The following is a 27,365-nucleotide window of genomic DNA, read 5'->3' on the forward strand; positions in this document are numbered from 1 at the left end:
CCCTACCATAGAAATTCTGCTGTTGGCAAAACCTACTACCCAGAGAGCAACCAAAGGTTGCCGACCGAGGGATTAATTACCAGTCTAGTGGAGTGGCTTCCTGCGAGTGAATAGGAAGTCATCCCAAGATAATCTATCGGTTGGGTATGGAGTTACAAAGAGTTGGAATCAAATGACCTACGATAGTTGAAATGACGACCACCTTTGCAGATATAGCCGTGGATAAGACTGATCATTTTATCAATGGCGAAGACAATTGGAGCCAACTCAGTTCGACTTAAGAACTAGGCTATAAGTATAAAGACTCTGCTAATCGGGATATTACTATTGGGGACAGTACGTTTCCTAAGAAGAAATATTATAATTACCGAAGAGGGTGTGATAGTTTTCAGGTCCACAGGTATTCACACCTTGGAAGAAAACTCAACATTGCGAATTACGATTAAAGTACATAGTTGTATGATAAATAGATGTAGTCTGCGAACACTCAGACGTGGAATATAAATATCGAAGTGCCTTCCAAGCTTTAGACATCATCAAGCAACGGAGAAGAGACCTTAACAATATAATATTGTTTTTACGATTCTACCCTACTTTACTTACTTTACTTCGCTCCTAGTAGTTATAAATGAAACGAGCCAAGTCCGAGCCTTCCTAGACAATCTCTGTCTACAAAACGAATTTTGATTAGCTTAGATAATCTTGAAGTCTATCAAGTTGTCTCCGCCTAACACTAACCACATAATTCCTATCAAAATCATGATTCCTAAAAATGTGTGAAACTTTGCAACTGTGATTGGATACAGCCATTGCTGCTTTGTAGTACCTTTCCATCTCGCATATGTATTCGTTGCCCAAATAAGCTACTAAATTATACTCTCATCCCATAACAAGCTGAAAAGAGCAAACAATGTCAAGCTGGTTTCTTCAGGTACTCTGGACTCTGTTGTGTGTTTGGCTTCACTCAACAGCCTACAGGCTACCGTATCCTGCAGTATTTGCTTGGTCACACTACTCTTTACCCATTTGGCTGACTGAGAAATGTTTAAATCACATAAAGAAAGTAGTTTGCGGACTCGTTTGGCTGACATAATTGATACTATCTAGGAGGTCCCATGAGATAAGAAGTTTGCGAAGACTTAGTTTAAAGTTCATTCCAGTGAGATGTAGTTTTATATCACATGATCACTTACTCATATTTGGTTAACTCGCTTAGACTAATACTTGAGAGAGATCTCCTGTAATAATCTCTCCTCGGATAGTTAGTTCTTAGCGACGGGGAACGATACTTCTCTTCTTCTTCTCCTTCTTTTTTCATCTTATAATAGCACTAGGCCCTCTACCTACGTTACCGATAGTACAAGACCTTTGTCTTCTATCAGAAATGCCTATCATAAGTTTTCTCTAACTCTTCTGCGTGAAGAGCTCTCCTTGGCGTAATGATATTGTTGCAATAAAGATAAAGATCATAAAGGTACTTCATATTTGTTAAAGTAATAAGCAAGAAAAGTACTTAGAACAAAGCGTAAAGAACCTATCCTCTTTGGCCACATCGGCCTCCTTATATAGTATTCTTCCCGCCCATAGTCATGTGACCCAAAATGGTCACATGTGCGAAACCAAATCATAATAAACTAGTTATGTGACCAAAGTGGTCACATACTCAAAACCCATGACCTCATAGCAAGATCATGTACAAAAACTCATAAACCAATCATAACACAATAAATAAGTCATATGACTCGACTGAGTCATATGCGTGAAACCCATGACCTCATAACGAGGTCATGTGTGAAACATAAATCATATACGCAAGGCATACCCGCAAGGCACACTCACAAGGCATATTCATCAGGCGTACATCCCATAACTCATATTTGAGCCATGTGCGAAAGCATCACAAATCCCACACATAACAAATCATATGACTCGAATGAGTCATATGTGTGAAACAATAACATACCTGTGACTCATAACCTTGTATTACGTGAAAACCTTTTCCTCGCCAAGCTACATTCGTGACATCTCCCCAGTGTCTCAACCGATAAAGGGATACTGAAAGACAAAAACAGAGCCCCTAGTGTTCACTATAGCTAGTTGTTCAGTATAGCAAGAATGACCAAGAGAGCCTTAAGAGTGAGGAGTACCAGTCAGGACAAAATGGTGAGAGTGGGGTAATAGCCAGCATAATAGAAATAGTAGAATTCAAGCAGCATTATATTATATGCAAGTCAGGAAAGCAGGGGATCCGGCACTTCAGTATCTATCCCTTTACAGTCAGTTTCTCCTTGTCCTTTAATGTTGCTACCTGTTATGGCTGTCACTGACTGAATTGACTAAATAGTTATACAACTCAGAGTTGTCCAGAATATAGGAAGATGTGTATTGACAGTACTAGAGTAATATGAGATTTATAAGAAGCAGATTGAGTCAAAGGAATATGAGCGGATGAAGCTAGAAAGGTTTGCGAGATTATTTCCTTATATTTACTCAACTTAACCCATACCAAGTAGAAGAATATCTAATAGTATTATCATAAAATTATCAATACAGATCTAAGTACTGGATTGCTACTTTCGAAGTCAACGCTGTTAATGATTCTGAAAAATAGTAGTAAATACCTAAATATTAATATCAATGCAACAGATAATTGGAAAAAGAAGGTACACCAACAACACTTTCTAGTACTTGAATGTCATGTTGTTGAGTAGATCTACAGAGCTCAGGTGGCTAGAGTAATAAAAATCAATGATGATATTCTAGCAGTGACAAAGCAATTTATGGAACAGTTATCAGCTTTAAGTGATAGCAAGTAGGAAGATTACTCAGGCTTTGAGTTTTCGAAAGGAAGGCTAGAATTATTAAAAAATGGAAATAGTTTGGGACGATTAAAAATACAAGGAGATTCAATTATTGATGACCCAGAGGCCTTTAGGATTCCATCCATGTATGAGAGTATTAAAAAGATACTCAAAGACTTTGTAATTTATGATATTTATAATTGTAATGAACTAGTATTACAGTAGGTAATACCTTTCCTATTAGAAATTATTAAATTAATACTATTTGCCTTAGATATAATATGAAACCTGATACAATTATTACTCAAAAAGACAAAGTTGTTCATAGCTAAATAATAAACAAGACTCATGTTACAGTCTTTGTAACTGTCAATGCTGATAGATCGGATAAGCGTCGAGCAATATTAGTCAATAAATCCAAAAATCTAATTGCTTTTCGAAAAGCCTGCATAAATTCAATAAACTTGCCTTTGACATATTGATATAACCATATGACCTGGATGCTCTCAGGGCTTTAGTATAAATATTTATGAAATTTGAATGACAGTATGAAGATTCAAGGTCGCAGAATAGCTTTCATTACTGATAATGTACCCACCTACTCACCTCCTGAAAGTTCTTCTATAGACAGTAAGGGATCTTCTTCTCCAGTACTGAATCATATCAAATTGATATACCTTCCACTAAATACCACAGCATAGTTGCAACCACTTGATGCAGGTATTATTTGATCACTTAAAGCTGGCTACTGGCACTAGTTTATTCAGTACATAGTTGATTACTTTGAAAAGTATAGTAAAGTGATACCTAAATTAAATATTTTACAAGCAAGCTACAAGGTCGCAGAAGTCTGGGATGAGTTGCTTTTCAGTGTTATGTTTCACTGTTGGCAGAAAGTTAGCTTAGTAGAATCATTGGATCATAATTTATACTCCTCTTATGATATGTATATAAGTCATATCAGTACAGCAACTCAGCATTACATACTCTCCCTACTTGATATAAGCTGTAACTCGGAACTGGTCAATACACTAGCTGACTAGTTTCTTCATTACGATGAGGAGGTTGGAGATGAGGACGCTTAACCAGCAGATATTTTTCTTACCAATATTGTTGACTACTTAGAATCAGAAAAGTATCATGCAGTAGACTGTAACGATTCTACTCCATATATGTTAGTTTTTTAACAGGTAACAACCTTACCTCTTTGATACTCCGATAGCTCTGAGACTCTTTGTCTTCATTACTACTTCTGATAACAACTATCAATATCTTCTTAGTCTTGTCTTAGTTTGATAAGTGAGACTATTTCTTATGTAGTGTCGTAGGAGATGTTTGTAGAGATAAGAGTATAGGTTCAACTTGTAATATTGGAAAGAACTTAAGGTCCTGTTTGGTTAGAACGGAAGAATGATTAACTTTTCAATTGAGAAACAATGCAATCTGTGGAAAAAGTCAGCCATTCGTTGCTATGAAAACTTTTCATGGCAACAAAACAAACACAGTATTGCCCTATAAAAGTTTTCTTATTAACGTAGAAGCCTTATTACTTGAATAAACTTTTGTAGCACTTTTAAAGAAAACTCTTTCCTTTCCATTTCCTTTACCCACAACCTTCTGAATTGAGAATTCATATTCATAACCCACCACTCCAGCACCCACCCCTGGGATTCACCACTAGTCCTCTACTTGGCCAAGCTTGCAGAATTTATCCTGAGACTCGGAAAGCCTTCCACACATCATCTCTGTACCATTCTGGCAATATCTTTCAACAATTTATCACCAGCATTCCTCCAGGAAGCTATATTATTCTTTTTACTGTCTGGGCTTGATTCTAGTAATTAATTAAGGCAAGCTGCTTGTTCAAGAATGATAAATTTATTCTTGTTGCTAACAGAAATAAATAACTCGAATCCTGATAATCTTATTATTATTTCTGATAATACTACAGTTCCTTCATCTTTCAGCTAAAAGAAATTAAAGCAATGAAAGCCACATACCTGACCTATCGACTAGTCCCTAAAAATGATAACAGTTTTATTACATGAGATTATTCAAGCAATCTGATGCAGAAAAATGGTCTGATAACAGTTTCAAAATAGAAGTATGGAATGAGATTACAGAAACTGCTTATACAGTGCCTGGATATGGAGTACAGCTCACCAGAGAAAAATGTTAAAGAAAATTGGAAAGCTTGAAAAGGAAATGGAAGAATTGAACAAGATTGAAAGAAATGAGTGAATTCAGATTTGACTCAGTAATAGGTACAGTGACAGTACCAGATGATGTTTGAGATACCAAGATCTAAAAACAACCAGCCATTCACTAGTTTTGAAATAAGCCAGTGGAGAATATTACAGAATTAGAAGAGATATTAGAAGGAATTCAGGCAGCATGACATGGGGCGATCTATCCTAGAGCTAGATTTAGTCAACAACAGCCCATCATTATTGAATAAACCATCCACAAAGATGACCATGTTGATTCTGATCATACTGAAGCTACTGAGAACACCAATCCAGTCAAGAAGTGGAAGATTGACGATATCAACCCATTGATACTATTAGGCTGTATTTATCAACATCTAAACACTCCCTCAGCCTACCTTATAAATATCGTCGAGAAGATAATTGCAATTCCTATAGCTCTTCCAACTTCTACATCTATTATTGAACAGGCGGTTACAAAACCTTATGAAAATTACAAAGGAAAGACTGGCTGGTCAATGGGGGGGATATCCTTACTAGGTATATAATTTTTGAAAATTCTATTAAGGCAGAGATTTTTGTAGCTCTAGATGGAAGACAAGACGAGAAAATATGACTTAGAGGTCAAATTGAAAGCTGTCAAGCTTGATACTTGTATTCTACTAGCTAGCTATCTCTGTGTTTGTTCTGATAGTCTACATAGTCAATATACATCTGAGTAGCCAGTCTGTCTCTTTCTTCTGCTATCTCCTTCATTTCCTGTAAATGACTACTACCTGATATTTGCTCAACATTATCAATCAAGTCCGACTCATGATCTTTATTCAAGTCATTATCTTTCTGATTAATATCAATTACCTTAAAAAACTCATCTTATTCATCATTTGTACAATAGCTAATAAAGTTGTGCAGAGTATATAAAACTTGAATAGTTTTGCATAAACTTCAAGGCTGTACTTTGGAACAGTATCAAGTATAAGAAATTGGCAGCGTAGAACTCCAAAGATTTATTCAATAACATTTCTGAATTGAGCATGGCGGAGGTTGAACAGTTCTTCTTTGCTTTGTAGACAAATGAGAACATGAGCTTGTTTTCAAAGATTGTACTGTACTGTTCGACTAGACATAAGAGAACCTTTCTTAAGACCATATCCAGCATCTGTAAGGTGCACAGCATTTTCAGCTCTGAGAAATCCGTTAAGCTCCATATTTTCAAGCATACGAGCATCTTTGCTAAATCTTTTCATCTAAGACTAATATAAAATATGTATATCTCCAGACTATATCTGGCAAGTACATTTTGAGTGATAGCACTCTTCCAGTTCTAATATATAAACTGATATTCTCTTGGAACATGAGCCAACACATATGTGCCATTGATTGTACCTCAAACATTCTTAAAATAAGACATCTTTACCCAGTTTTTGCAAATTTGGGTTGGGATATTATTGGCTGATGGGTGAACAAAGATCTCATACAATGGTAGTAGAGCCTGTAAAATACAATAAAAGTGTCTAATTAATTATTAGCATGTTATATATCGAAATTCATCATTTTCAATATATGAGATCCACTTATTGTGAGACTGTATCTCCAATACATTGAAACACCTCCTGGGTCTTTCTATTTTTCCTTCCATGGCTAACTACCAATAAAAACATCATAAACTACTTCTTAATAGAGACATAACATATTGCCTAAAGGAGTCCACATTCCATGACCCGGTCACCAAGATCTAGTAAAGTCATAATAGGCATTCAGATAGGTTCAAGTACACTACAGGGATGTGTATAAAGAATTTCATTCTATATTGATGACCTAAGCGGATAGACATATATACTAACTGGTTTGAAAAAAATAAATGAGCATAAAGTGCAATACTGATAGTGATTTGAATCTGTCTTTGAATAATTGCATTATTCATTATTGAAATAGTATTGGTAGTTTCCATTAGATAGACATGAATATTAATCAGTATCAAAAATATTTAAGCTACATATTCTAACAGAAATTAATTTATTTAATGATAATTTTTCCTACAATTTAATAACAGTTTTCATGTAGCATTTCTACAAAGCAACTATAGTATTATAGGTGTTACCAAATGGCAAGGTGACTATTGTGTAACAGCTGTTTTGGAATGAAAGAGTTTTACCAAATCCAGTTCTATTCGAAAATTTTGGAAATGAAGGGGAACAGAAGGGAACAGTTATTTGTATGGTAAAACGGAAGGTAACCATTCCAAACGAACAGGGCCTAAGTAGTTGCATGAGCAGTCTGCACAGGAGGACCCCAGACCCACCTATTTATACAGACACCTCATCCAACCTTAACCCTATATGACTTATATCTTTATATCATCATATTCTATGACTTATAAGTGTGAGTCATGTGAGATCCTTAGCTGACTCGTATAAGTCAACTGCACAACATACCTGTAATATGTTCGCAAGGTGCTAATTATATTTTAGGAGAAGATACAATAGTGGACAAATGGCCTGCTCTACCAGAGAGGAGGCAAGAGCTGCAAACTAAAGAAGGCTTCAAAGGTGTACTAGGAAAACTAAAGAGTAACTGTTCAACCAAGTATATTAAAATACTGTCTTTCAAAGTCTGCCTTTTTCATTGTAAAATTAGGCAGTCTTAAATATACAAATCTGCTCATGTTTAGCATGAACGAAACTAATCAAAGGTATCAAGTAATACACTTTGGTAAAACAATTTAAGTATCAAAATAATGTTAAAAATAAAACATAAAACAAAACCAAGTATCAAATGATACTTAAAACAAAATATAAAACAAATTCCTTAACCAAGTACCCATACCGGTTACAATCTCTAAATCAATCCCAAGCCTTAAAGTAAGTCATATGCGTAAGTACATCACATACATGAGACTCATGACTCATAAGTATGAGTCATATGCAAAAGTCATAACATCATATAACTCATTACTGTGAGTTATTGTATAACAATAAACACATATAACTCACTAGTACGAGTCATGTGAAAACCTTATTCTTTTCCTCCAATCTGCCTTGTCACAATCTGGTTTGTGACATAAACTAGGACTCTGATCAAGATACTACTGAAATTATACCTCCTGAAACCATCTCTATCATTCTAGCAAATACTTATATTATGAAAATCACCAATCTCTTGGAATGCCTTCCAGTAGAGATTTTACAAATAACCTTCAGGCACTTTCAATCACAGGCACTGTTCAGCAACTTCAGAAAACACAGTAAGGCTTTCACCACTACGAAAAATCAAAGAAGAAATAGCGAAAACTTACAACTTGGCTTCAAATTAACCTAAACAAGGACCAAGAGAGGAATTCCAAGCTTCCTCAGAGTTATCTTTCCTGTCAGCACTCAGATGTCTTCAGCTAGCTCTAGTTCTAGCCCCAGTCTCTACAGGCCCTATACATACTTCAACTCCTACCCCCTCACCTCCCTCTCAGCTTCTTCGCTTTTCTTCTCTTCTTAACACTGGGTACAGAATCCATTTGAGGCATCATACTCACTTGATGGATAACTCGTCCTGGCCTACGAAGTCAGGGATCGGGGACGAGCTACTCTGCCTGTAGTAATTTATTCCCTGATCTAATCCGGACTAGAGTGGAAACCTAAGTGATACAGACTTAAGATGCTCAAGGTGGAATATAAACTGTTTTTTGATTATTCAACCTTAATCTCCGAAGGCAGTTGGAAAGGATAGGACAAAAAAATTTTCTCTTATTTTTTGTTCCTTATAGCTAAAATCATTTGTATGTAACTTCTTTTTTACTACTCCTGTTCATTCCCTATTTCCCGTTCACTACACTATAGGGCTTTTGTTCACTATATCAAACAAAACCAAGTGGAATCCAATTTTTCCTACTCCTGCCGTTCATTATAGCCAAGGATTCACTTTATCCAGGTTCACTATAGCCAGGGGGCGACTCTATACTCGAGTACAAATTAGTTATCCAGATTTTCTCTCTGTCTCTCTCCTCCTTTCGTCACCGCCCCGCGACGATCATAGCCTATTCCATCTAATCTGCGTTGCTCGTCCGGTGAAGAAGAGGAGGAGCGATACGGGTGGACGCTTTCTCCACTTTTTATTTTATTTTTATTTGTAGGGGGGGGGGTCATGTGTTGAATACGGAAATGTTCGTGATTTGGTAAGTTACAAGCACAACAAGTAATTTACCGGTACCGTACCATGTTTCGGGTAAAAACTCCACGAATAACTTATCAGCGTTTCTGGCAATCAGAATCTAACGGTGAATCGGGATCTGGTTCACTGGCCAAATCCTCGCTGTATGTCACAGATACTACTGCCGTATTGATTTCCATCCAGAGTACAAGTACAGTACTCGAGTACTCTCCTCACTTGTCTGACAGTAAAGAAATCTCCTCCACCCTGCGATTATTCTCTCAGAATTGTTGTAGTGATTGGATATCGATCACATATAGCCACAGCAATAGAGGGAAACTCAAGCATATGAACCTGCGATATCATAAACCTGGTTGGTTGGTGAGGGGGGGGATTGGAGAGATTCCAGATCTTTGGTTGTGGGACCCCCCCCCCGAGTTGGAATTGGCACCAATAACTACCGTAACTCTGCAGGAATAGACCACCCGTATGATACTTGATGTAGGGTGCCGAGAATGATATGGTAGCTAGAATCACCGCTTCTCTCCCTCGGGTGAGTCAGCCTTTCCACGCAGGTCAGATACTGGTATACAAGTACAGTAGTATGCTGTCATACGGGTACCGTAATACGGTAACTTATCTCCTCCTAGGGAGGTGTTGGTTTCCCGTTCACCTATCATTCTCAGCATCCTGACCATATACGAGCCAGACACACCAAAATAGGAGGGTAACCGAATACTATATCCTGCGGGTAAGCTCCTTGCCGTGCTTTCCCACTTCTCTTCCCTCTATACTGCAGAAAGTAAAGCTTCTTAGACGAGAACTACGACGAGAAAACCATGGCTATTGCAAAGAGCATCTTCCTCGCTCTGGCAGCTCTATCAATGACGCTGCCCGTATCAGCACACCACCCCGGTCTCACCCACCTCCACAATCACGAGGGCCAGCAACCACTTCGGGACCACCATAATACTCACGATAATGACGGAGTGAAGCGTGTGGCAATCATCGGTGCTTATCCCCTTTTCCTCCTCCCCATCAACTGTAATTCCCAAGCTAATTGAGACACGAAAAAAAAACAGGTGCGGGTTCAGCAGGTTCCTCAGCGGCTTACTACCTCCGCCGTTTCCACGCAAACACAACCAATACACCCCCTATAAATATAACAATCTACGAACGAAACGCCTACATCGGCGGGCGTAGCACAACCGTGAATCCCCACGGGAACCCTGGTTACCCAATAGAACTTGGCGCCTCGATATTCGTCTCCGTGAACGAGAACCTCGTAAATGCGGCGAAAGAGTTCGGCCTAACCGTCTCCTCCACCTCCAGCACTCGCCCCAAAACGGTCCAAGATTCGATAGGCGTATTCAATGGCGAGGAAATGGTCTTCGTGCAGCCATATGCCGAGGGGAAAGTGGGCAAGTGGTGGTCACTCGCGAAACTGCTGTACCAGTACGGCCCCTTCGCGCCCATCAGGGCAAACCGCCTGACGGATGAGGTTGTGGGGAAATTTCTCAACATGTATCGGGAACCCCTATTCCCATTTTCGTCATTGGGTGAGGCAGCGGAGAGTACGGGCTTGTTGGAAGCCACGGGCGTGACGGGAGAGCAGTTCCTTATGGCGAAGGGCGTTGGGAACGGGAAGTTTGTGACGGAGTTGATGCAGAGTAGTACTAGAGTGAACTACGGCCAGAATCTAGGATTGATACACGGTCTTGAGACTATGGTCTGCATGGCGGCGGAAGGTGCCGTCAGCGTCGAAGGCGGGAATTGGCAAATCTTTGAGGGGATGGTGAAGAGCAGTGGTGCTCTCTTTCACTTGAATACCTCCGTTACCGGCATCACGGAAAAATCCACCAAAGAGGATAAAAAAATCTGGACGATAACCTCCCAAGAGCACGGAGACCGGCAACCAGTCGCGAACCAAGACTTTGACGTCGTAATAATCGCCTCCCCATACCAATACCTAGATCTCACCCACCCACCAAGCACCCTGCACAAGACCCCCGACGAAATCCCCTATGTAGCCCTGCACGTCACACTCTTCACCTCCCGCCGCCCCCTCGATCCCAAGTACTTCAACCTAGACCCAGCCTCCACAGTCCCAGAAACAGTCCTGACAACCCTAAACGCGACCGAACAATCGAGCGAAACATTCACTCGCGGAGAAGGGGCTAGCGCCGTTGGCAATGTAGGGTTCTTTAGCATTTCCACCCTGCAACAAATCTTCACCGAAGAGCACGGGGAAGAGTTCGTATATAAAGTGTTCTCGCCAGAGGTATTTGGCCAGGACAGGATTAGGAAAATCCTTGGCATTGAGGGCGAGAGCGAGGACGAAGCGGATGTGACGTGGGTTCTTAGACATTTGGCACGTACCTTCCTTCCTTCCCCCTCTTTTTTTTTTGTTGGGCGGGGTGAGCAGGGATAGTGAAAACTAATGGTAGGAATAGTGGAACGCATACCCCTACTTATACCCACGCGTCACCTTCGAAGACATCAAACTTGCTGAGGGAATGTACTACACTGCTGGCATAGAGAGCTTTATCAGCACTATGGAGACGAGCAGTCTCATGGGGATGAATGTTGCTAGGTTGGTTCTGGACGAGGCCTTGGGGGCACGAGGGAAGGTTAAGGCGAAGTTGTAGTTTAATAGCCTTAATCGGTAGAATAAGGAGGCATTGGGGAGGGCAAGATTTTAATGCTACGATACCTGTGCGTCATCCTCACTCACCGTGGAAGGATTACGGGATTGACCGATTGGTGCGGGAGACCCCTGCTTCTTCCTCCCTTTCAAAGCATTGGGCTATTATTATATTGGTAATGATATATGATACACGGTTCTTCATTCCGCCCGTCTGAGTGTGTAACCGTGATCGTGTGGGGTGTTAGTCCGGCGGTGCAACACTGCCGGAGTAAAGTTAGTCATTATACACCGATGAAGGCGGGAAATGCTGCACAAGCTCTGCGTAATAGCCCCCTCTGTGTGGGGTGCCTTGCGGGTTTTTATCACTTCAGCGGTACCGGAAGAGACTAAGAGCGTATCCCGAATTTCACGACGTTCTAGCGCGTATCTTGCTTGTCCTCCGATCTCAAAGAAAAAACTCGGTTCATAAAGGCATGGTCTCGGCCACTCAACAATGACCTACGGTAATCAATGGAGTCCATGGCCCCGGGGAGTTTATCGATCCCTTCCTCCAGTAGGGATACTATCGCCCTATCCAGGTGAGCGTGAGGTCCTGAATACGGACGAAGGGGTGGGTGATGACCACCGGAACTGCAATGTCGGTATATCTTAGACCGATATTGTGACCCCCCCCATGATACTGTACTCGAGTATACCGACCCTAAATATGTACAGTACGTTCTAGATTGCATCATACAGGCGTAAAATATTTACAAAATTAACACAGGTAGAAATACAGGTTGCCGAGTGAGATCAAATGACTCTGACACTCGCCTTCCCTCCGCTCCTGCTCCTCTCCACTTCATGCAGAGTGGCATGCGGCAAGGGAACAAATAAAGGGCTCATATGACTATCTTGGTCAGCCCCCCCGCCCCGCCTCTCTATACCTCCTGTCAGCATCCCCCCTCCACACAACCCCGGCTTCCCCCTCTGCAGACCGGGGATCACATTCCCACCAGAACCTGGCCTTGGCAATCTCGTTCGGGGCCTCCCCGGCCCAAGCCCCGCTATCCAAATCATCCTCATGCGCAACGCTTATGATCGCGGGACCACTGAGCCCTTCAAGATACTGCATACACGGTTCCCATTCCCCCCATCCATATGTGATCCCCCTCCTCTCCAGAAATCCCCCCGCCTCACCCTGCACCCCCACCACCTCCACATTCTCCTCTTCGACCTCCACAGGAGCTGGCCTCGCCCTCCCAACCTCCCCGCCGACACCGTCAGCGTAGCGAGTATCCACACCTCTGCGCATAGGAATGCCGTTGTAGACTCGAAAGTTCTGTTCCCCCTGCACACTTACCACTTCGTCTTCGAAGGGTTTCTCGCTCACCTCGACGATTTCTTCCCGCACTCTCGCCTCGGAGGCGGGGTGTGCGGGGGCAGTGCTCTCCAGGATGGAACCTAACCCTGGACCTTCCTTCCTGCAATGGCCAATGTGGCCTTTATAACTTAGCGGGCCGCGACGCAAAAGTGCCGGTTTGCCATCCACTTCTACAGGTCTACCGTTATAGATTATGACTGATGACGCTTGGGAAATTAGATCCTCCCCGTCGCCAAGGTTTTCGCGATCGCTTGGTACACAACTGGGATCACCCGGGTCTTGAGCCAGAGAAGCTCCGCACGCTGCGGCCGCCTTGGCCTCAGCGAGGGAAGCCTCGAGTTGGTGTTTGGGGAGGTGGAAGTATTCCAAGGCTTTGCCCAAGCTGCGCCTGTGGAGGTTGGGGTTTGGTGGTGAAGGATTTAGGAGGGGTATAAATGGAGATGAGGTGGGGACGGTCGGGAGTGGCTCGAAGTCTAGGGAAAGGTCAAAGTCGAGTTCTTGCGGGAGAAGAAAAAATTCGATGTCTGATTCGATGAATTCGATGGACAAGTCAAGGGATATGTCCACACCGGCTGGGGCGGCGGTTTTAGAGGTTAGGTATAGACCCTGGGTGAATGGGAGGTCAAAAGGGGAGGTGCGCATGTGGGCAGAACAGATTGGGTCTTCGCTGTCGAATGTGCAGAAGCGGATATCCGATGGGAGGTATGGTGGGAGGAGCTTATGAACAAGATATTCTCCCTGGGAGGTTGTTAGTTCGAGGATAGGGAATTAGGGATGTGTGGAAAGGACATTTGTATGAACGAGACTTAGCTCTAGGAATTCTAGGATAGGAACCGGATCTGAAATATGTGTCACCCGATGGTATCTTGGTGGGGGGACGTGCTGCGTTCAAGTTAGAAACCTCCCTGCATCTTTTATCACTCGCTGATAGCACGAGGGGGCGAAGCAAATGTACTTCATCAAAGAACTCCATGAACTCAGCATCCCCAAATCTTGGCTGCCCAAATGTCGTCAACTTTGGCTCCCATCCTTGCATGGCAAAGTTCAGAGCTGCTAAAGAAGCAACGGAACCCCCAGCCCCACGGCCAACAATATTCAATTCATCTATCCTCGCCCAAACTGTAAGCAGTGCCTGTAAATACCCCACAGAAACTACTTACGTTGCCCATAATTTCTCCGCAACAAGTTGGCTCTATCAAGAACGGTTCCTCCAACGGCCTCCCACCCCTTTTGGAACCCACCATGAATCAATCCCCCGCTTCCATACACACCAGCGACCTCAAATGGTAGAGGAAACGCCAAGTCAACAAGAGCGTCGACATATCCATAATCTCCATCAAATACAACATAGATATTCCTATGATTATTGTCAACTGCTACATATCCTTGGGTATCCGCATTGTCCCATTGATGAACCACATCCAGGTTTTTCAACAGGGCATCTCGGCGCAATTTGGCAGAATCATGTGAGCATATTTCGACAATCCCCGCGAGACCCTCCAGCTCTTCGAAGAACTTGTTCGAAATTTCACCAACCGAGCTCTGTCCCAGTGGGATCTGGTGAACAGGCGCAGATAAGATAGGGAGCGGACACGCCGTTAAAAGAGCGCAAAGAAAAATATAAATCATATCGGAGGACGCCTTTTTTCCGTGTGAGAAGAGAAGGAATGCATACCAGACAATCCACACGCGAGGTGGGGGCTATATTTTTTTTATAGCACATCATCGGTGATGTCAAGAGTGCGATTGGATTCTGGCTTCTGAGAATATTGTTCAGAAGTGAACACTAGCAATGCTTGGCTCTAAACTCCATCATCATCATAATTCGTGATCCAAAAAGAAAGCCTACTATGATACTAGATAAAGGTTAGCCCAAGGCTAGAGAGGCTTATCGAATCTTTGGGATCATTGGCAACGGGCCCGATGCACCATCGCTCCCCCCAAAAAGGACATCCGTTCGGCGGGTGAGACCTGATGCAAGGGCGCGCCTACGGTACCTTACCCATAATAGAAAAGAAGAAAAGAAAACCACCATTCCGAGTCCAGAACGTTGAGAAGTACCCCGCAACATTCGATCTGGACCGTCGACAAATCCAAATAATAACCGCAACGATCCATAACTGACCTGCCCGCCTTGCACGGACTACCATGTTCAAAGAGTGGCCCAAATGCAAAACAAAAATAATAATCGGGAGGTAAAGTGCGGCACTGTAATCAATCTGTAACACCTTCGCGACATCCACACTATACTAGTACTGTACTAAGTACGAGTAGTCGCGAATTCTCCCCGCCTTTCAACCAAAAATTCAACTGCCGGTAGCCAACATACTCGGGTAAAACCAACCTCATCAATAACCAATTCTCAACCCGGTGATACGATGCTTCCCTACACAGCGAGCACCCGGCATAAGGAGAACTGGCTCACAAAATGCTCTAAGCTACGGTCTAAAACCGCACAACCCATGAAAGGCGAGCCAATAAATGGTACGGTAGGCGCTCGCTACGCCGGGGGCTCGCTTCGCAGGGAAATACTGCACCGCGAGAATTTCCATCTTCTTTTTTCCAGTCACTATCATAGCTCCCGTCGCCCCACACAACATGTACGAGTATTAGCACTGTACCTGCGCGGTGCAAGTACGACCCGCTGATGAAGCCTCACCCGGATCCACTCCTCCGCAGTCTAACGGGATTGCGTTCCCCCGTGACCACGGCCCCCAAAGTGCGAATATATCCCCTTCCTTCATCTATCCCATTCCACTCCCATGTGAATCTCCCCGGGTTCACGCTAAATGGCCTCACCGTAGCCACTTCGTGCAACTTTCGGGGAAATTGTTTCTTGTCTTGTGTATGATATAATAGAACTTACAGGCCATAAGTTGACTACTCTTATCCCCCTAGTCCAACTCCCAACAGAGAAGCTGTGGGTCCCAAACCGAGTGAGCCCGCATGATCATCCAAACAACCCCCGACGCGCGTCCAGCGTCTGAACCCGGTACTGGAGAACGGAGATGCCGGAGTTATACCAATTTGGAAACATCAAGATTTCAAATTGCCATATTAGAATCACGGAGATGATGTTAAGTTTTTAAGGCAGGATTCAGTGGAAGCTTGCGAGGACGTTCTTTATTTTATCGATATGGTCGTTAGTTTGTCAGTTCAACTTTCTCAAAAAAAAAAAAAAAAAAATTTATCTCGACGGATACCGCAGGGGGTTCCGACTGTTCCCCCAACTGAGAGAGAGGTAAGGTTCATAGCTGAGAGGAGGAGAGTGGGTTGTGGGAAATTGCGTTCAAAGTGTACCGTACGGTAAGAAAATGGGATGAAAAAAAGAAATCGAGAAATTCCAACACTGTCGGCCTTTTCGAAATCGATGATATCTGATATCGATAAGTTAATCTTTTTAGCCCGGGAAAGAGGGCCGTTGGACCGCATCGAGAAGTGACTGACACTGACAGGCACTTCATCCCTGTATGTATCGGTGTCGGGCCTCATTGTCACTGTTAATCGAACTCTTGTAACTGTCTTATCGTATGAGTACAAGTACGTTTGAATTTAACCGGTGGGTCTCGGTGGGGTTTGAAGGTCTCGGAGATTATGCTCTCATGGAACGGAGGCCGAATTGCATCTTGAACCTACCGATCACGGCCCGTTTCTGAAAGGGATCAGCGTTTGAATCTGTCACTTGTCCTTTTGCCCAGCCTTTTGCCCTTTCTTTTCAGGAAGCACACCCGATTGCAGGGACGGGATAACCTGATACGACCGGGTCCGTCTTCTTGAGGGAATTTCTCCGAGAAGCAGCAAGCTGCTTCAGCATGGGGGATCGTCCTTCTTTGAAACCATTACCGTAGGTCTTAGTTTTTTGTGACAACCAAGGAGGACTGAACGTACCGGTATGACACTGCTCATGAATCATATTCCTGGAAGCTTGCAGTTGTTGGTTTTTGAGGGTTATCGTTTGCCAAGGACCATTTTGAACAGGGAGCATAGGGCTTTTCGGGTGAGAGCGACGGCAGGTTTTCTCCTCGCATTCGTTTCTGCGACCTCGCCTATTCACGGGGAGTGCCGCACACGAAAACGTGACCCGGATCGGCTGAAAATGAAAGCCGACAGCGGTCTTGCGGCAAAAAGTTTCAATTTCTAGTCGTACCGGGGGCGATGGGCTGCAGATAACTCCTTGGAATAAAACTTTCGTCATCTTTTGGGATAAATATTCCAGCGTTGCTCCTTTGGGACGATTGGAACTGTGTCTTCGGGAGGCCAAATTTCCTCACGGCAATTGCTCTCTTCTCGGTAGGTAGGTGTTATCGCAGAAGTCATTACTTGTATTCACCCTGTACGGTATTTATTTATTTTTTCTGACGCAGATTTCAAGGATTAAGTTGTGGGTAAATGAGGAAAGAGGAGGAAAGTGGAATAACTCGTGACATCGTTTCAAAGGGAAAGTGAAAAAAAAAAAGTTCCCAACCAAATAAGAGAAGAGAAAGAGAAAAAAAGATCTCGGGGGGAGTATCCGAACCGAAGGGCTCCTGTTTGCTGGCTCCCCCTCTTCTTTCGCGCCAAGGGAACGGGCAAAGAAAAAAAGAGGGAGAAAAGGGAAGGTTTTGCTCTGCACTCGAGCATGGTAGATACCTGAAAACCCTTCCCTTCCCTCTGTTTGCTCTTTAAAAAGATTGATTGGATGGGTACTTGCTCTCGTGATTTGAGCTGCATTAGATTAGTCTGGTACTCGAGCATGCTGTGCGTCTCCAAGGAAATATGATCGCAGCCCTGTCGATAAGGTTGGAAGGGGATGGACAGGTCAAGAGTGAATTTGGAAGGAGGCGATTGGATGGGAATAGATGAGATAGAGAGAAGGGGGCAGCGATTTGCCTATATGATAGCACTACTGTATGGCAAGTAATGTACGGTACGGTTCGAGTACGTACGGTACGGTGCCTGTAAGGGTGAAGGCTTTCTCTTTCTTAAGGGTCCCTCCTCGTGGGGGGGCTGAGGATATTTTCTTGGCGATGATGGTGGCGGTGATGATAATGATGATGACGATGGTGATGGTTGTGATGATTGATGGTGATGATTGATGGTGATGGTGATGGTGATGGATTTTCTCTTGTATGATACGTCACTCTTTGTTTCTTCTCCTATGATACTCCTCGGGGGAAGCGATCTGGTAGCAGAGGGTTACAGAGCGGAGGGCTCCCCAGGGTTACTCTCCGGGTGCAGTTAGTATTGTATGACAGTTACAGTGTGCGGCACTCGAGTATGGCTCAGGGGAAGAAAAACCCGGGGGATTGGAATTGGAAGGCAGACCAGCCAAAAAAGATAGAAGAGATGCTCGAGTACCAGTATCATAATATCATGCAGAAAGTGATCACCTCATAAGCCCATTCAGAATTCCCAAATGAGTCTGACAATCGATCAATAATCTAATACAGACAGCATAACGAAAAGTACAGTAAGGTACATGGATCTATATGGTACAAAGACAAGATAAGGCAATTGGCAAGGGGAGAGAGAGGGAGTAAAAAATGGTCTCCAAGAGAGGCTATGGGAGAGAGCAAAATGGCTCTCTTGGAAAGAGGGGGGTTTTCTTTTTCACTGTGCCCACGGGTACAGTACAAGTATGATACAACATCGCCATATCATATTACAGTCCCCATATTATTTTCCCGTCACACACACACACTCGTATACAAGTACCGCATTCATCCGTGCAAAGCAAGCTGCTTGTTATGCACGGAATGCACAGTGCTCGTGCCCGGTATCGGGGGTTTATCCTACTTCTTTCTTCAGATGCTAAGGGGGTAGAGTATCGGTGGTATAATATGATTCCATTAATACTTGCTGATCCAGCTATGGCGCCATGGATATGATGAGCTCGGTCGCCATAGTGGTGCGGTATTCGAGCAGAATGTCATGGCATCTCGATAATTATCCTTATTTAGGGATGGATATAGATTATCCTTCACCCTGTGCGCTCAGTCTGGTGTGACGGGCTACACCATCGTCATTGCAGCCATCCAGCTTAAAGATAACATGAGGGGAAGCACGAGGTTAGAGCGCACGCCACACATAAACTACTCGAGTACCAGTACTCGTACAGTAAGTGTACTCCAGTATTATTATCCCATAAGGTCTCGCGTGGCTCCCTGGCCCATCCCTAACTCATAATCACACCCACAATTACAAGACAATCACCACCACTCACCCCCCGGTTCATAAGCTCCACTTCTCCCGCACCTCCGCCCCCGAGCTCAAACTGTTGCCAACAAACTCTGCTCCTAACGACACGCGATAACCGCAGCACGCCTCCAGGAAATTTTGCTGGAGCAGAGAGGCTCGAATTTCAAAATAAACATCCCCGCGAAGCCTCGGTCCACAAGAGAGCAGATCTAGCGCTTCTACCGCTAATTCGTCAACTTCCGTAGATCTTGTAAACAGATCTGCGAGACTGTCTTGGACTCAAGCTCTCGTTTAAACCACCCGCCCAAAAAAGTGCCAGGTCCGCCTCACGGTCCTTATTTTGTGCCTTACCTTTTCGAGGAGTCCCGCCCGCTTTTCATCTCTCGAATCCGGGCCTTCTTTTCTTTTTTACATACACCATCCCCTCTAACCTTGTCTGTTGGGCCCTTTCCCTCACTCACCCTATCGACGATCTCCCACACCCTCAACGCAAAAACCCGCTTGGTGGGATTGGTTGTGCTAACAGCCTTCGTGGAAGTCATTCCCATATAGAAGGCTGGCCTGGTCTTGAGAGTGCTGCTTTCTTTCTTCCTTCCTCCTTTCCCATTCACCCTCCAGAAACAGCTTTCTGTATTACATGTCACAGAAGTAACCGGACGCCTCCCTTTCCTACAAGGAAAAATAATTGGAAGCCATTCCATGGTTCCCACAAAACCAGACACTCACCCACTATATAATCCGACGCCCATTCCAACCCAGCAAGCCTCATCTGAGTCATCATGTCGGTAGTCTCAATAGAATCGAGTATCGACAGGGCGAAGAAACTCGTCAGATCCAAGATACGGAGTATGATGGACGAATGCAAGATTCGGAAGTTTGCAATGGAACTTCATTCTGGGTTGTCGTGCTATACCGCTCGGGAGTCTGGATATAGGGAGGTATTGAGGATGGCTCGAAAAACGATTTCTTTTCTCCGTCCAGGACAACGGGCGGCAGCCTCGACCCGGGGTGGTACTACCACCTCCAAAGGGTTTGTTCTTCAAAAGCCGCGGGTGCTCTGTTAGAATCGTGCCCCTTGCTGACTTCTTGCATCTCAGCTCTCGTTCACTAGGGGCTTTGTTCTTCGGCCTTCCAGTTGAGCTTCAGTTGGAAGTCGTTAATAAGTTATGCTTCTTTGATCTTCTGTCATTGCGGAGGACATCACGGAAATTCAGAGAACTCACAATGCACAACGAGAGCCATATAGTCAGGCACCATATCGGCCAGTGGGTGCCGTTACATATCATGAAACTATACCCTCCTCCCACAGATGTGCCACCGACGCTGGGATACCTCACTGACCTGGCATACAAACAACGGGTATCAACGCATTTGGCGCTGTCGTTAGCACGCCAAATTGTGAAAGAAATGATGGGAGGGCGGCAGTCCCGGAGAATGTCGAAAGAGGCCACGGTATATGTTTTGAATCAACTACGGTTAGGAATGGCACCACTGATATTCGCGTTATTCCACTTTTTCGAAACGTACAGAACGCGGAGACTAGAGCATTTGTGGGGAAATGATGATCATGACTCATCGATGGCAGGATTAGACCCGTTATCATCACTGGCGGATAAGATGCGACTTCAGGGGGATATCATATCACAATATCCCGATAATTTACTGTTACAAGTACATCAGATGTACCATTTGCTTTTACACTTGTTCATGCGAAGAATGAGCTCGCCGTCACCCTCGGTGCAACGAACACTGGGCTGCTGGACACGGCAGCGACCGCCAAACCAAGCGTTCGCAAAGGTTCTTATCCTTGGTGGGATCAAAGAAGTGTGGCACATCTACCGAATAAAGGGCTTTTGTCGCCGCCGCAAAGCACTGGACAAGTACCTCCGCAAGCTCGACGCGGAGCGAACACGTCCGCCCAAACGCAAGAACCGATCTGAAGCAAGGGCAACCACCCTGCAACAAAATAAGGGGTCTTCCATTCCCCCAAACCTCGACGTAACTGCACCACTCCACTCAGACCACAATCACCCACCACCGCCTCCCTTATCCAAGCTGGACGTCGACGACCTAACACAACTCTGGACTCCTGCCGCAGAGCACAGACTGATATTCGGAGGAATTGTGGGCAGTCTGGAGGAGGTTCGGTGCTGCGGCCAGTTTGTCAGTCAGCTACTTGGTGGGGTGACAGAATCAGACGATGAGGAGGACGATGCCGACGGCGACGACTCAGAAGACGACTCGGATGATTCTGCAGATGACGAGGCTTCGCCAGTGTTGGCACCTGGCGGAGGGAATACGGTTTATTCGAATACGTTGCTGAGTGCAGATAGTTCCTGGGACGACGAGCTCGCCGAGGAGGATAGTGGGTTATTTTCCGACGATGAGGGGCTCGGGCTGGGATCTGTACTTGCCACCGTTTGATGCCGGAAGTATGATACTTCAAGCAGTATTTATTTAAAACATCTGACTGTTCATATGGGTTATGTTTGGGCTCTTCATAGGTGTTTATTCATATTTTATTTATATCCATTCATATTTGTTTCACGGATATCCTACCCACCATCATTGCCATCCATCGTCTCCTTCACGTTATTATGTTATATCGCAATACTGTGGGAAGATGTGGATTTATGTTGGTTGGGGGGAAAGATGGGGTTTGTTTCCTTTTCCGGTTGCGCATTCGACGCTCGCTCTAAGTCATATATGGGGGGTTTCTTGCTCGTTTTCTCGTCTCTTCTTGTCTGGTCGGTTGGTCGGTCGGTTTGGGTTTAGGTTATATACTTTAATGAAAGTAATAAAAAAAATAAAAAATAAGGAAATTCTCATGGGATTGGGAGATCATTGTTTACAGTACTCAACCGCCTTGGAGGGATGAGATTGAGCGAGGGGGATAATTTTGATAAATCTATAGCCGGATTGAGTCTTGGTGAGTGGTTGAGTTTGATATGATACCGACTGGCTGAGCGAGGGAGGGACAATGGGACGTTCACGATGAGGAAAGGGGGGGGGATAAAGCAGCGAATCGAAACAAGATTACCATCCACAGAACATGTAAGGAACCCACACACAGCGTTCCGGTACTTGCACTCGAGTAATCTTCATAACACGTACCATCATCTTGAGCAGCACTACCGATACTCGTATAATACGGTACTCGTACTCGAGGAGAAAACCCCAACCAGAACACCCTCCCCCTTCTCCCTACTAGTACTAGCTCCCCAATCCATCAATCCATAACGCACTACGGTACAGCACTCGTACCGGTAGACTACCGGTAATCCCCCCCTCGACCTGATACTGTATCATACCAAACCCCCTTCTCCTCACTTCCCCCTCAACCCCAAAATTACCACAAAAACCCGCGGTTCTCCCCCCCCCCCATCAAAGCCGCTTCGGCCCCACCCATCCACACCACATCATATTTTCGCAGAAGGCCGAAGGCATAAATCACCCGTCCCAATCCTATCGGCTGGGAAACGCACAGACCTACTTCTGCGTTCGGGCCCAAGTCCTTGGATTCGAGTACTTGTAAGCGAAAGCGGAAAACATGGTGACTTTGTGTTGGAACAACTGGTAACCGTACTTGTATCTGTATGTCTGCGGTTTTGGAAGAGGGGTGGGGGGAAAGGGTTGTGGCGGGATGATAATCAGGTAGCTGGAGGTTCCGGGGGTTGGGTTGTGGCTACAGTGCCATGGTGGTACGGTGTTGGGATTGGTATTTGGGTTGGGGAATGTGCTGGCTCTGGGTGGGTGGATTGGAGGGGAAAGCAAGAGTTTGGGCCGGGGGTTGCCGTGGGGAGTTTTCGTTTGGGAGAGCACAATATCGTTACGGGTGTGAAGGGGGGGGGTTTCGGGGGGGTGGCGGGATTAGGGATTGGGATTCCGATAATACGGTATGCGGTACTCGTACACATCTACTGCATTGGCTGTGCGTGGTATCATAGGTGACCGTAGTGTTTGTTATCTTCCTATTTGTTCTTCTGTCGCTGATGCCATTCCCATGCACTAAGTTACTGTGCGAGTACACAATCTTCCTTCCTTCTCCTCTCCTCTTGTCTTCCTCCGCCTTCTTTTCTCCATTATTATTACCCACTCCCACTTCCCTCATTCAAACTTGCCGTAACCCGGCCAATCTTAATAAGTGCCCTTGGAGCATCCTGCCACGGCATGAATATTTCCACCAACTATAGATACTCATTAGCACCCCCTCATCCTCTCATCCGCTCATCCCGAGCACTGCCACCGGCGAGAACATACCTGGATATAAGGAGCACTAGAGAACTTCTCGTCCTTGAACAGATTCTCGAGCTCAGTCTTCGACTTGCACAGGTAGGACATTGCATCTGAGGGGTCTGCACCAAAGAGGCTGAGTAGGTCGGTGTGGTTCCAGGGTTGGATATCGTTATAAATTGCTTTCATTCCGTGGATCATGCGTTCGATTGTGTATCTATGTTTTTGTTAGTTATAGCTTAGTATGTGGGGAAGAGGAATGAGGGTGTACCCTTTGTTGTTGATAACGAAGCTAGAGGGAGATGAATGTTAGTTTTCGTTCATGGCATGAGAGGGAGGAGAGGGGTACATTATCGGTTTAAGCCCATGTCTGATCATAGTGCTAATTTCCTGGACAGTCAGTTGTAGTGAGCCGTCACCGACGAAGAGAATCACTCTTCTTTCTGGATATTTTTCTTTGCAGGCCAGTGCTGCGCCCTGCAATGCCCCAACCGAGTATCCAATAGATCCCCAGAGGACCTGTGAGATAGCCGTTACGTTCTTTGGGAAGCGAGTCTCCCAGATACCGAAATTCGATGTTCCACTAATGCGAGTGAGTAGGAGCTAGTGATGATCCATGATTGGGGAGGCTAACGTTTCTGTGATAATCACATCACCTTCCCTAAGCCACTGTCCAACTCTCGGCCAAAGCCATGCATGATTGATCTCCTGTGAAACAGACTCTTGGACTTTGTGCGGGATAACATTCGAAACGTCCGGAACGGAGTGTGTTTGGACCTTTGAATAGTCAAGTTTATCTAACAACTTCCTAAGAACCGGCTGCATCTGGATCCCTGGAAACTCGGAGTATCGGACTTTCATGTGGTCACTGTGGAACTCGACAGTATTCTTCCTAGAGATCCTATATGTGAAGCCACCAGAGTTGAAGTCGCTTTGCAAACCGCCGACATACAAGATGAGCTCGGCGTCATCCACACGTTGCCTAACTTCGTCCCTACTGACATCTCCGACGTAGACTCCCCCATACCATTCGAGCTCTTCATTGACGGCACCCTTGCCCATCGGTGAGACGAATGTGGGGAGCCGTGTCTTTTCGACGAGTTCATGGAGCTCGTCCAGCACACGATGACGAATTGCACAGGCATCTGCGAGGATGATGGTGTTTTTGGAGTTGTACATTAGGCGAGTGATTTCGTCGACCACTTCGGATTCGGTCTCGGGCTCATTGTCGGGGATCTTCAAGTCGAGGGGAGTGTCGAGGTGAGCTGCTGGTATTTCCGCAGGGGCAATGTCAGTGGGGAGACCTGCCGTGGACTGTGTTAATTTGAGCCACCACAACATGAGGATTCAGAGGGAGTTTGCCTATATATACTGGTCTAGCCTTAACCCAGCAAGCTTTTGACCACTTATCAGCCACTGTCCGGAAACCCCCACGAATTATCAATGAGAGAAATACCCGAAAGCACACGATCAATCTCCGAAGCAGCTCTGTGAGGATCATTCAAGATGGTCGATGTCACAGAGATATTCCTCGACATATTCTGAAAGACCGTAAAGTCACCATTTCCAAGGGTGTGATGGAGCAAAAGACCTGGGCGCAACCAGATCCGTTAGCAATCACCCAAAACATATACGATAGTTACCAAAGCCCACTTACCATTCCTTTGTGCAATTGTATTAGGGATACCGACGATATGAACTACAGGAACATGCTCGCTGAAGGACCCCGCAACCTACAATCGCACGTCAATAAAAAGGGGAACGTCTATTGGTTTTCCAAAAAAATAAAAATAAAAGAGTACTCACGCCCGCAAGTGCGGAAAGTTCGCCTGTAATAATTTATCAACAAAGGTCCATCAGTAAGGGTGTCACAATCTATGACGTACCAACTCCAAATGTTGTGATCAACGCTGAAATTCCCTTGATCCTAGCGTAACCATCTGCAGCATAAGCTATTTCGAGAGAAAGTTATTAGTATTTCGGACCCCGTACTCATGAGATGCTTTCATAAGGGGGGGCATATACCAGCATTGAGTTCGTTACAGTTCCCCACCCAATACAAACCAGCATCGGGAAGTAGATCCAATGCGGAAAGATTGAAATCGCCCTATCGTATTGCTTGTTAGCCAATCTATCAGGCAGTGGATATGACGAGGACTTGCCGGAACTCCATGAACACCGCGTACCCCAAGTTCGTGAAGGCGCTTAAAGAGGTACAAAACAATCGAGATATTCCCTGAAGGAGCCATGATGAAGCAAACCGTTTCCCACGAGAGACAAACCAATTGGATAAGGGATGATTCAAATAAAGCAGCAAGACCAATATCACAAGCAACGATGGAAGAAAGAAAGATCGGTGAGTGAGTTCCAAGGGCCTCAGGCTCGCAGTACGAGTACAGCTACTAATGCTTAAATAGTGGAGCGAACAAAAACTGGCAGACAGACAATCCTCGGACAAATCAATGCACAGTAATCCATTCTGGAAAAAAATATACCTTATGCATTATTCCCCCCCCCAAAAGTGGGCAGTGACGACAGAGCTTCATCAGACCACTGATAGACTATGTGTCCTACCCCCAAACATCTGTGTTTGGCGCTGTTGCTTCCGAGGACCCGAGAGACTTATCTCCCGCCCGTAAAGACACTGATCGATTGGCTCCCATGAGGCCCTCATTGATATTGGGGTGGAGGAAGGATGTAAGGGGTGCTGGGGATAGTGTGCTCACGTATGGGTACTTGGGGTAGACTATCCTTCTTTGGGGGGTCCATTTGAGTGATTGCTGCTGGAAATTTCACACCATCGTGATGCTCTACTGTGCCAGTATCGTAGAGAGTCTATTGCCCTTAGTCTCCTAGGAAGCATCTCGAGATCAACAGGTGATGGTGATGATGATGATGTTTCTGGGAATCAGGAGGTCTCCATTAACGGGGCATTGCGACCCCCAACCGGGATATACCGCTCCCACCGTTTAAATTCTTTGTATCACACTGTGCGATCTTGGTGGGGAGGGAGGGTCTTGAGCAAAGGTGGTTTGGCATTTTGCACCAAAAATGAGTAACTTTAATCGAGTAACATCCAGAAATCCCTTCCCGATTATGATAATAATAATAATAATAATATCGAGCTCTATCAGTAGATTTGGACAGCAAAGTATGAGGAGCATTGGGAATGGGCAAAAGAAATGTTGACTCTTGTCGGTTTTCCATAATAATAATATTATTATGATTATTGTGACGCAAAAGGTATCATAAGTTACCGTACTTGGCAACATCTCACATAAACCTTTTAGTTATGAATACTCGCACACGAGGGCAACCAAAAATCACCCAATTTTTAATGGAGAGAAAAAAAATAATCAATTGCGAAACCTATAAGGCTATCATACTTTGATTAATTCTGTGGTGTTTTTGGATGAATTATAAGCCCACTAAAGTTGCCCATTTTTGGTGTAAAATGTCGAACTGCCATGACTTTTTGCACCAAGATGGTACTACCGTAGATCTAGCCATAGAGAGACCGTTGCCAAGGATGGCGAATGGTAAGCTATACTTATTTGGGAGCTCGGTTAAGACATAAGGGAAACCTCAATTGAATTCTCTCAATCTCACGAAAGTAAACAAAAGCCTACCAATTCTTCTCAATATCCTTCACATTATCCTCACCCATATCATTCCAACGATCATGCCTCCAGCTAGAAAACCCCTTCAGAAGCTAAGAGTGAAAGAGGAAAATGAGAGGTCACACCGCCCAGGTCCCAATCCCAAGCCATTACTCGTCGTGTTGTGACGTTTGTGAA

The 27,365-nt window shown here is 44.6% G+C and overlaps 5 protein-coding genes; 3 read left to right on the forward strand and 2 right to left on the reverse strand.

Annotated features, from left to right (window-relative positions):
* Positions 1-9,929: 9,929 nt before the first annotated feature.
* GSTUM_00006317001 (uncharacterized protein) lies at positions 9,930-11,993 on the forward strand. XM_002838475.2 has 3 exons: positions 9,930-10,159; positions 10,231-11,555; positions 11,602-11,993. The coding sequence occupies exons 1-3, from the start codon at positions 9,988-9,990 to the stop codon at positions 11,794-11,796; spliced, it is 1,692 nt and encodes a 563-aa protein (XP_002838521.1). The 5' UTR covers positions 9,930-9,987; the 3' UTR covers positions 11,797-11,993.
* Positions 11,994-12,858: 865 nt separating this feature from the next.
* On the forward strand, positions 12,859-14,007 carry GSTUM_00006318001 (uncharacterized protein; the record flags this gene model as incomplete). XM_002838476.2 has 3 exons in its annotated part: positions 12,859-13,154; positions 13,202-13,313; positions 13,378-14,007. The coding sequence occupies 3 exons, from the start codon at positions 12,859-12,861 to the stop codon at positions 13,570-13,572; spliced, it is 603 nt and encodes a 200-aa protein (XP_002838522.1). The 3' UTR covers positions 13,573-14,007.
* A 303-nt stretch (positions 14,008-14,310) lies between these two features.
* GSTUM_00006319001 (uncharacterized protein) lies at positions 14,311-15,969 on the reverse strand (the record flags this gene model as incomplete). XM_002838477.2 has 1 exon in its annotated part: positions 14,311-15,969. Exon 1 carries the CDS (start codon positions 14,785-14,787, stop codon positions 14,311-14,313), a length of 477 nt encoding a protein of 158 aa, XP_002838523.1. The 5' UTR covers positions 14,788-15,969.
* Positions 15,970-19,070: 3,101 nt separating this feature from the next.
* On the forward strand, positions 19,071-22,130 carry GSTUM_00006320001 (uncharacterized protein). XM_002838478.2 has 2 exons: positions 19,071-20,365; positions 20,433-22,130. Exons 1-2 carry the CDS (start codon positions 20,115-20,117, stop codon positions 21,757-21,759), a joined length of 1,578 nt encoding a protein of 525 aa, XP_002838524.1. The 5' UTR covers positions 19,071-20,114; the 3' UTR covers positions 21,760-22,130.
* Positions 22,131-23,276: 1,146 nt separating this feature from the next.
* On the reverse strand, positions 23,277-26,020 carry GSTUM_00006321001 (uncharacterized protein). XM_002838479.2 has 12 exons: positions 25,755-26,020; positions 25,594-25,675; positions 25,455-25,520; positions 25,375-25,397; positions 25,226-25,301; positions 25,025-25,159; positions 24,941-24,963; positions 24,203-24,882; positions 23,918-24,151; positions 23,840-23,860; positions 23,596-23,785; positions 23,277-23,522 (listed from the first exon to the last, which is right to left on the reverse strand). The coding sequence occupies exons 1-12, from the start codon at positions 25,815-25,817 to the stop codon at positions 23,424-23,426; spliced, it is 1,692 nt and encodes a 563-aa protein (XP_002838525.1). The 5' UTR covers positions 25,818-26,020; the 3' UTR covers positions 23,277-23,423.
* Between the last annotated feature and the right edge of the window lie 1,345 nt (positions 26,021-27,365).

The sequence above is a fragment of the Tuber melanosporum genome (genome assembly GCF_000151645.1).
Source record: "Tuber melanosporum whole genome shotgun sequence assembly, scaffold_25, strain Mel28".
NCBI classification, from domain to species: domain Eukaryota; kingdom Fungi; phylum Ascomycota; class Pezizomycetes; order Pezizales; family Tuberaceae; genus Tuber; species Tuber melanosporum.

Excerpts from the sequence above, each read along its gene's own strand:
- GSTUM_00006317001 (XM_002838475.2), top strand. The coding sequence starts at position 9,988 with ATGGCTATTGCAAAGAGCATCTTCCTCGCTCTGGCAGCTCTATCAATG. Across the intron at positions 10,160-10,230 it reads GAAGCGTGTGGCAATCATCG|GTGCGGGTTCAGCAGGTTCC; the intron begins GTGCTTATCCCC and ends AAAAAAAAACAG. Across the intron at positions 11,556-11,601 it reads CTTCCCCCTCTTTTTTTTTT|TGGAACGCATACCCCTACTT; the intron begins GTTGGGCGGGGT and ends TGGTAGGAATAG.
- GSTUM_00006320001 (XM_002838478.2), top strand. The coding sequence starts at position 20,115 with ATGTCGGTAGTCTCAATAGAATCGAGTATCGACAGGGCGAAGAAACTC. Across the intron at positions 20,366-20,432 it reads GGTACTACCACCTCCAAAGG|CTCTCGTTCACTAGGGGCTT; the intron begins GTTTGTTCTTCA and ends CTTGCATCTCAG.
- GSTUM_00006321001 (XM_002838479.2), bottom strand. The coding sequence starts at position 25,817 with ATGGCTCCTTCAGGGAATATCTCGATTGTTTTGTACCTCTTTAAGCGC. Across the intron at positions 25,302-25,374 it reads AACTTTCCGCACTTGCGGGC|GTTGCGGGGTCCTTCAGCGA; the intron begins GTGAGTACTCTT and ends GTGCGATTGTAG. Across the intron at positions 24,964-25,024 it reads GATTGATCGTGTGCTTTCGG|CTTGCTGGGTTAAGGCTAGA; the intron begins GTATTTCTCTCA and ends AGTGGTCAAAAG.